This window comes from Montipora foliosa, chromosome 13 (genome assembly GCF_036669935.1).
Source record: "Montipora foliosa isolate CH-2021 chromosome 13, ASM3666993v2, whole genome shotgun sequence".
In the NCBI taxonomy this organism is placed as follows: domain Eukaryota; kingdom Metazoa; phylum Cnidaria; class Anthozoa; order Scleractinia; family Acroporidae; genus Montipora; species Montipora foliosa.
In genome coordinates, this window is record NC_090881.1 from 15,820,609 (window position 1) to 15,830,608 (window position 10,000).

A 10,000-nucleotide genomic window follows, 5' to 3' on the forward strand; every position below is an offset into this window, starting at 1 on the left:
GCACTCAGGTCTCAGTTCGCAAGGTATGGTGTGCCCTCAGTGGTAGTTTCGGACAATGGGCCATGTTACAGTTCTGCAGAGTTTAAAAAAGTTTTCGGAGGACTGGGGCTTTCATCATGTCACGTCGAGTCCAGGGTACCCCCAGTCAAATGGTCAGTCGGAGAGAACAGTCCAAACAGTCAAGTCAATGCTTGAGAAAGCTGACGACCCATACAAACCCTCCTTTCATATCGGAATACTCCTTTGGATGAAGTCAACTTGTCACCCTCGCAGATGTTAATGGGAAGGCGTTTGAGAACCCAAATTCCAATGACCAGAGAAATGCTAAAGTTACGCTAACGTTACGGAGATTCTTCCGTTACCTAGATCCTACAAGGTTGAAACAGAGCGGAGAGAGTACCGAAGAAATCGTCGCCATGTGCTAAGAACTGAAGAGCCCAAGGCATCAGAGTTTGTGTGCAGAGCCCCATCTGATGAAGACCCAGCTGCAGCCCCATCGGATGAAGACCTACCAGACACTGAAGTTGAGATGTCTGGTGCAGGAGCCCTGCATAGTCCTAGGTCAACACCAGTCAAAATGTCTATGGCTACTACCACACGGACCGGTAGGACAGTTAGAGAACCTCCAAGGTTCAAAGACTATGTCAAGTTTTAGCCACAGTGGGAACAGTTTGTAGCATGCTACAAAGTCTTGTGTTCAACACAGAAACAGAAACACTACTCCAGTGGTCATGTTGTCTGAAGTTTTGCATTGCCACTGTTTGTAAATTCTGTAATTTTTTCAGTTGTGTTTCCTTTGTTTACTTGCTTTTCTTTCGCTAAAAAAAAAAGGGAGATGTAACATCAGGTCAGCGGTTGCACCACGCACGTGGTGTGGGGGAATAAAGTTGTGTTGTGTAGATCCGCCATCTTGTGTGTGTTGTTCCTTTCTTATAACACTTCAAACTGTACTTGAAGTTCACTGTAAGTGGACAATTTGTGCTAACTGTTCGCGCATTCCACGGATACGCCTTTGGAGGCGCCTTGTTCTTTTAAATTTGGATATGTAAAAGCGCTGTTGGTGAGAATTTTCATCTTGCAGAGAAAACTAACGAGGTGGGTACAGCGTGATTCAGCATTTCAGGAAAACACCAAATTCACGGACCAAAGAAAATCGTTTAGTTATTCAAATCTAGAAGAAATTTTAGACGAAATTATAAAAAATGTAAACCCTAATATTTTTAAAACTTTTATCCTTATTTAAAGAGCTGCACGCTTGAAAAGAGGTCAAAGATAATGCTCTTGCATCAGAAGGCAAATCCTGCCGACTAGGAACAAAACACAGACCAGTAAGAGAGTAGAAATGACATTTTTATCCCACGTTAATGTGCATCGAAGTCATAAGCACAGAAAATGGCGCAAACACCACCACGGTTTCGTAGATTTTTTTTTTTTTTTTTTTTTTTTGTATCACCTGAGAAAAATGGCTCAATTTATTTTCCTGGCTGGCTAAACGTTGTTGTTTTTTATTTTTTGGTGGCAAAACAGGGGAGGAAGAGACACTCCTGGCTGGGGAAATGCCTTTTTGGTAAATATCCTGGCTGGGAAAAGCCCTTAAAGTAAAGATCCTGGCTGGAAATTGTATCATAAAATCTAGCTCTAGCTGGCTTTGGGGAGCGGATATAATTTTGCCACAGAAGTTAATAATCAACCAAAAAACAATTAGTGACTGTTAAAATACTACTGGAGGCGATATCCAATCACTTTTCAAAATTTTCTCGTTGGTTGAGGTTAAAAGAGTAATAACTACTCGCATCGTGAGCTTGGGCCGCCTGTGATTACACTACTTATTATTATCAAATGAAACCACTACTTATTATTAATTGTTTAGTACTCGAGCATATTTGTATTTAATCGACTCCAGTTATTTTTGACAAGAGGAAAATCAGCCAGTTTTGTTACAAGGCAACACTTCTGCTTCTCCGGCGTCTAAGAAGTGACTACGTGAAACACTGGGCTGAAATCATAAGAACATTTCTGTTTCTGAAATACGATTTCAACAGGTATTTCATTTCTAGGGTCCTTCTAAAATGTTCAACGTTCAGTGAGCATATAGGTTGTTTTAACGTGGCCACTGATTTTCAGAATACGAATACCTACATTTCCTACAAGTGGAGTGCAGTGGTGAGAGCACTCACCTCCCACCAATGTGGCCCGGGTTCGATTCCCGGACACGGCGTCACATTTACTGAACATTTACCCGCATTTACTGAACGTAAAAACAAGGTTGAGGATTCACATGGCGTTGCTCGCGACAACCCCTGACCAGCACAATGTATTTCGGAAATTTGCACTTTCGGTATATAACAATTTCCATACTATGTTATGCCTGATACTTTGCATAGATGTTATTTATTCTCAGTCAAAAACTAAGTTTTGGTGCACTGCAGTGAATGTACTTTCTCTTCGTTTAGGCAACCGGCCGGCCGACTTATACCCTGCGAGCAGAGTCTCCTTCGTATGGCGTTATATCCCGGCCAAAATTTAAAGTTTTGTTTGCAACATTGTTGCTTTGAATTATTGCTTGTTTTCACATTCCAATATTCAACTTCACAATTCAACATTCTCCATTCAAAATTCAATGTTCATAATTTAAATGCAACGTTGTTTATAGAACATGCGACATTCTTATTTAATGTTCAATGTATGCGGTGTAAAATGCGATATGCTTCTAACGCAATCCAACGTCCTTGTTCTTTGCATTCCCAATCGATATCCATATTTTGCTTTCACATTTCTTCGTTCAACATGCAACATTCGTGTCTTTCAATGCAACGTTGATCCTCGTTGTGTGTGTTGCGGTGCAGAGTGCGATATGCCTGTTCCACAATCCAGTATTCTTCTTTGGACATCGAACTTCACGCTCGAGTGAACTGACCTTGAGATGGTAAGCCTCTGTACAAGCACCATGACACTCGTTCCCAGGGTCCTTTGATTGGTCTCCTATCAAGATGGCTGCTTTCAGACGAGCGTACGACATCGTCCAGCAGACTATTGAAATGCTAGACAATTCAGAGATAACATCGTTTGAAATTGATGGAATATCTCTGGGAATAGATTACCTAACCCGTGCATTAGTAAACCTTGATAGCAACCGTACACCGACTTATGAAATTGTTCAACTTTTGGGGGAGACCAGCCGCCATCTCCGTAAAGTGGACTCGCGTCTGCGTTGATCGCAGACGTCTTCCCAGAGTTTCCACTATCCGCCATCACTGTGTCACCTGGAACACTGGAACACCATGTGCAACTATTTTGAGCCCACATACTTTGTACAGAGGCTTTACCATCTCAAGGTCAGTTCACTCGAGCGTGAAGTTCGATGTCCAAAGAAGAATATTGGATCGTGGAACAGGCATATTGCACTCTGCACCGCAACACACACAACGAGGATCAACGTTGCATTGAAAGACACGAATGTTGCATGTTAAACGAAGAAATGTGAAAGCAAAATATGGATATCGATTGGGAATGCAAAGAACAAGGACGTTGGATTGCGTTAGAAGCATATCGCATTTTACACCGCATATATTGAACATTAAATAAGAATGTCGCATGTTCTATAAACAACGTTGCATTTTATTTATGGACATTGAATTTTGAATGGAGAATGTTGAATTGTGAAGTTGAATATTGGAATGTGAAAACAAACAATAATTCAAAGCAACAATGTTGCAAACAAAAGTTTGGATTTTGGCGGGGATATAACGCCATACCTTCGATCTTCCTAAGTTTTGGTACACTGCAATGAATGTACTTTCTTTTCGTTTAGGCAGCCGGCCGGCTGACTTATACCCTGCGAGCAGAGTCTCCTTCCTAGAGCTAAGAGAGGGAACCAGAGTGAACTCGCGCCGGTGTGAAAGTCGCCCCGGTATCATGTAAACACCCCCTAAGATACAGACGGTTATGCAAATGAATGAGCCAGTCATCAATTGCGTCATAAAATTCATAATTTAGGAGACAGGAAAAGTCCTCTTGAACTGTACATTAATGACGATTTTCACAGATGCCCTCACTTTTGTAAGCAATCAGTAATTCAATTTGAACAAATTTTGAGGGACAGTTTTGGAAGTTCAGTCACAAAAGGGTCTTCTCCTGTGACCGTTGAGAAGAGTCTTTCAACGCAACAGCAGGTTTTCAACGAGTGACTGGCATTTTATTGGGTGCATCGATTTATAGAGCTTTCAAGGTAATTCACAGTTTCAACAAAGCCTAAAGGCGCTGTTACACTGTGAAATGTCTCGGAACATTTCACAGGCGCAACATAGCCTGCAACGGCCAAAATCGTTGGGAGGCAAGTTGCACGAAAAGTAGAACTTATTCTACTTTCGGCAACTGCTCTTGCAACTTGTCTCGCAACGATGCTTGCTGTTGCAGGGTATGCTACACTGTGAAATGTTTCGTGAAACTTGTCACGCCACAATGTCGCCAATACATTGCGAGACAAGTTGCACGAAACATTTCACATTGTAACAGCGCCATTCATTGTTTGGCCTTCACTGACTTTGCAAGAAACAAAAACAAAGTTCCACGAGTTAGTTCTGTGAGTGTTTGTCCGACTCTTTTTTCGTCTGTAATTCAGTTCAGATGCATGTGATTTTACTGGGGTTTACTGGTTAAAGCGGTCCACAATTGCATTCGATACAAACAGCAGGACTTGCAAAACCACCATTAAGCGATTTCACGTGGATCTCGCGAAATTCGGGTCGTCAACGTCTTAATAATGCAAATTAAACAAAGTTTAGACATGGTTTGCGAAGAACTTGTCTAAGCCGTGATTCACTTTTAAACCAGGTCTAACTTAGGCTTCGCTTAAATGGATGTCGGCCCGGCCGGGGTTCGAACCCATGGCTCCAACGCAGAAGATCGAGGCTTGAAGCTAATTCAGTCAGTTTGACGCAAAATTTAAAATTTGTCGTCTTTTAGTGAATTGTGGTAGGGTTTCGTTGGTTCATTGCAGTTGTTTTCATTTAAAACTAATGTACTGAAAAACAAATGATAATTTACCTCGGACCCACAGCCTTAAAAAAACCCTTCAAAAGGCAATAAAGCGTAAATTTCACTCTACTTACTTGCAGGGCAATATTTCGCAAAGGCTACATCAACATGATGAACCCGCGATTTTGGCTCTCCGCTGTTTTTCTGATCACTAGGATTGGTCTTAGAGCAGCTAACCAAGTTTGTTACAACGAAAACTCTGTTGCTGGCACGTTTCTTAAAGGCCACACTTTTAAAACATTGTGGGTTAAATGTCCATTGGAATGTGCCATCATATGTGACCAGGAAATCATATGCCAAAGCTTTAATTTCATCTTTGGCGGCAACATTTGCGAGCTGAACAACAGAACGAAAGAAGCCAGGCCAGAAGACTTTTTACCCGATTCCAAGCGATTCTACATGAAGCGGGCGTTCAACAGAGGTATGGAGCATTAATCATTCATCCAAGGAATTTTAAGAAGAGATTCCTTGTGCACTAAATTACTTGACGAGGGGAAAGTTCTATAAATTCCTTATAGCGGAGCTCCGGCTGCCCGAAGTGCCGCCAACCGGAGCACCATAGGCATAGGATCCATGGGTTGCTTTTCTCATTATAATCATGGCTAATGGTTTTGATCGTGGGCGCGTACGCACCGAGTTGCCCAATAATAATAATAATCATCATCATCATCATCATCATCATCATCATCATCATCAATACGCCCAACATGGCCGTCGTTTACAGCGTACATCTTTGATATTGGACATTCATGTTATGGTCGATTGACCAGTATCACGTGACCATATCCTAGGCTCAAGTTTAGAGCTCATCGAGGTCAGCTTTTTTTTTTCTTTATACAGGGGGTAGTTTCAAAAGAAACTGTGGTGCTGCGTCGGTGGGGAAGTAGTATACAATTTTTTTTTCTTTTATGTTGACCGCTGACTAAGTACCGGTTTTTGACTGGATCGCAGGCTCAAGTCAGATTAACTTCTTGGAATCAGGACACCTAAACGTAAACGAGACTTAATTTTTCCCGCGCTTTCTGTGACTCGACGCGGCTACACTGCTATACTACCTCAACTAAGGTTCTCAAGGACGTTCGCACCAAAATCTTCCTACGGTAAAATTTTCTTCATTTCTCGCCTAGAGTTAGGTAATACAGTACTTAATCTAAAAATGAAAAAAATATGGGGGTCACTGACTTTGTTTCGGAGGAAATGGCAGTGGAAAAATGCCTTAATTTCGATAAATCGGTCATAATAACGAGATGTAGCCTCATCTGCTCATCCACCAAAAATCATAAAAATAAACTGTTAGAGTGAATGTCTCCGTGCATAGGTTGTTAGGAGTGGGATTCTTAGACTTCGACAAGCGTTTTCGTAAACTCTTCCCGTGGCAACCGCTTCCGGAATTCGATGGATCGATGATCTAAACGAGTAAAATCGATGTGATGTTGCAAAGCTCTTGGAAAATTTTATTTGTCGCGTTTTTGCGTGACCTGTCGGGGAAGGACTGGAACTCAAGACAGGGTCCATCGTTGAAGGGATGGAAGGTTTTAATTTCAAAAAAAACTTTCTCGAGCATAGCAACGAAGTTTCAAGCAGACGTTATCCTCATTTGGTTAGTGTTTTGTATGACATCTCTCCACTAACGTCATGCTTTTCTTCTCGCGTGTGGTTTTTGAGAAATTTATACGCTGGCTGTTTCCCTGCTGGTCCTCACTATTCAAGCGGATGAGGACGAAAATACAATTCTGCTCTCTTTTCACGAATTGAACTTAAGTTTGTGGGGTAATAGAAACATTAAAAAAAAAACAGTCCCATTAAGTTTACGCAACGGTTCGTCCTAAAGTTTTCCAAACTTTCCGCCACTACTCGATCAGATACCTTTTCCAGAGCTTTTAACGTTTCATGATGATTCAGAAATAAATGTGCTACTCTTTTGCCGGCCTGGAATTATTTCCTCGGCGTTTTTGTTGCCATGTTATTTTCACTAATGCTTGAAAAATATTTATGAAAGTCAAGTTGACTAGTGCACGACTGATAAAACAACGCGAATATCATTCGCGCAGTAGTCTACTTGACTTTCATAAGTATTTTAAAATCAATTTTGACTGCTCACGATATTCTCTGATCCAACGCTGTGCAAGACTTATCGTCCACGGTTTTCGCAATGGTTTTAAAACCTCAATCATTACATCCTACGAAGAAAGGGTGACTGTACACTAAAGAAGAACTATGCAGGAACGAACACCTTTAAATATTGCTATTTCAACGGGATTGTAGACATGTGAAATTCCCTGCCACACTCAGTTCGTCGAGCAACTAGTGTTTAAATTTTTAAGAGGAGTGCTAGGGATATCCTGATCAGAAGTCTGTGATTTATCACTTATCATCTTGTCTTATTTATATTAGTAATCCTATTTATTATCGTATTCCTATAGTACTTCTTTAATTATCTATAGAACTGGGCTTTCCCCTGTAGCCGTGTATTATATACTTCCCTATTGTAGTGTAATTATATATATTAGTTCGGTCAGTGTAAAACGCAGACTTCAAACTGCAGACTGCAGACCAGGGGTAACATGCAGACTGAGGTCAAAACGTAACTGTTGAAAAAGCCCAAACCCCTTAGAAATGTTAACCTTAGGCCTAATTAGGCCTAAAACAATATTTAGGCTTAACTGTGAGCATTTCTAAGGCGTTTGGGCATTTTTTCAACAGTTAAATTATAACCTCAGGCTGCATTTTACCCCGGGTCTGCAGTCTGCAATCTGCAATCTGCAGTCTGCAGTCTGCGTTTTACACTGACCATATATTAGTTAGTAGGATGGTCCATCTTGTATGGGGTCTCAGATCCTTTTATAGACTTTCCCTGGCGCCCTTACTACTCATTTCCACATTCGCTCACTTATGTATTCTTGCCGAAATCGTAATAAATAAATAAAAATAAAAATCAACCTCACCAATGCTCGAAGTAACGCGTGACATATTACAGTCGAGTTACCTGCGCAGTAAGGTTGCGCACAAACAATAAGCGCGATCGACGCTTTTCGTGTTCAGGTGGAAAATGGTTTGGAAAATAAATTTTTCCTGCATTTCTCGCCGGTTTCAATAGCTGTGGTCAGGACCACATTGGTGGATATGCAGTTATTCAAGTCAAGCATCGGAGCGATATAAACTTAAGGAGGTTCGAAAGGGTTTTTCGTTGCTATAGTGTTTGTGAAACGATGAACCATACCAAAGAAGGATATTTTATAGTGTACGCGAACTATAAATATCTTTTGCAACTCTATTGTTGAGCAATACCTTAAGGGCAACCATGACGTCATATCCGCTACCATGGCAAAACGCCAGGTCACCGAAAAAAAGGCCCTCTAAATTTTAGTTTTTATAAATTATCTGAAAAACTAAGTCGGGGACCTACCGTTTTTAGTTCTTTGTTGGAAATCTCCTTAAATTCTATAAATTCTTAGAGAGTATGACAAAAAGTTATCTACTAGACTTTGAGATGCGTCGAAAAAGGGCGTTTTATGGTTTAAAGAAAATTGTACCAAGCAAAATTTCCTCGAAGCCTTTTTTATTTAAAGTGCCATCGTGAATAATACCAGCACGCAAAAAATCAAGATAGGTCACCGACCAAAAATACCAGATAAAGACAAATTTTTCCGCCGGTTTCATTTCCGGTTCGCGCGATTTTACGCCGCATTTTCACTTCCGGTGATGATGGGAAAAGGATGACGAGCAAACTTTGACAGAATTAAGTTCAGCTCATCGCCACTTATCGCCGTTCGCAAGTAAAATGTCAGTTAGTACAAACCAGTTACATTAAACGAATTAAATTGTTCTTGTTTGCCATATAATAAACATCTTATTAACCGAGCTTAGTCAGTCTGTATGGCAGAATCTTGACCTCGGTCGTGTGTTCTCCCATACAGACCTCCTGCTCGGTTAATAAGAGCTAAATATAAAACATTATTGAAATACTGTGAATTTTAAAGAAAATCGGCTAAAATTCCTTCGAACAAAGTGTAGGCTACCCGTAGCCTCTTGTTTATATATATAAAACGACTAATTTGGGGACAGAGGCTTTACAGTTCTTAAGAGAAAAAGGTTCTTAAATGTTCTTTAAGGTTGAGTTGTGTATCATACAATAAAAGAAAATGTATTGTTGATGTTAAAAAAAAGTTAATTGTCCTGTTAGACTACAGTTTTTCCATTTATTTTACCTTTATTCATGCTAACCACAAAGACAAAAACAAAGAAAATGAGCAAAATGAAGCTGACGTTCTTCACTTCTCTCTCAGCCTGGTTACTTTCTTAGTAAGTTCTTAACAATTTGGTTCATCGTCTCAGCATGATCGATCTTATAACAGGGTTCTGATAAAAATTAAAAAAAAAACAGTGTATTAAAGTCGTTTCGTGGACTTTTGCTGAGTCGAAAACCACTCAATCTTAGTTAAAACAAAGGGTTATTAAAAGATCATCAATATTGGGTCCGTGCCGCATTTGCTACCACTCATCATTCATATTACACTAATAGTTATAGAAGTTTTGTACATTTCGCCTGCAGTGCCACTGGGCTCAATTCAAGAGCTTCCCGCTGAATCGTGCGCTGAAATCAAAGCGAGTGAAGGAAACAAAGTTTCTGACAGCAAGCACTGGATAAACTCGGATGAAAATGCTGGTCAGGTTATCCAGGCTACTTGCCAAGGTCAGTGCTAGCTATTAGTGCCTTTTGTGTAAAATACAATTCTTTCAAGATCTCCTACTCGGGTTTGAGGCCATCCACCATGTAACTTAATAAATGAAATAAGAGAGGAATGTGCAAACCTAGAGCTTTTCACGCTTCTTTGAAAATTCTTTAGTTCCTTCCATGAGAACAACGATCATTCTCGTGTAGAAAATCAGTTGAATACAACAAGTCGTTGACTTCTTCACCGGATAATTCTGTTGACATTGAACTCTTTTGGGCTCAACATGT

At 40.4% G+C, this 10,000-nt stretch overlaps 1 protein-coding gene across 1 annotated transcript in view; it reads left to right on the forward strand.

Annotated features, from left to right (window-relative positions):
- LOC137983086 (uncharacterized) overlaps positions 1-10,000 on the forward strand; it is a 21,174-nt gene that overhangs the window by 5,719 nt on the left and 5,455 nt on the right. Inside the window, exons 2-3 of the mRNA XM_068830273.1 lie at positions 5,118-5,458; positions 9,590-9,730. Of these exons, the coding sequence (XP_068686374.1) occupies positions 5,146-5,458; positions 9,590-9,730 (454 nt within the window). The 5' untranslated portion in view covers positions 5,118-5,145. The remainder of the gene's footprint in view (positions 1-5,117; positions 5,459-9,589; positions 9,731-10,000) is intronic.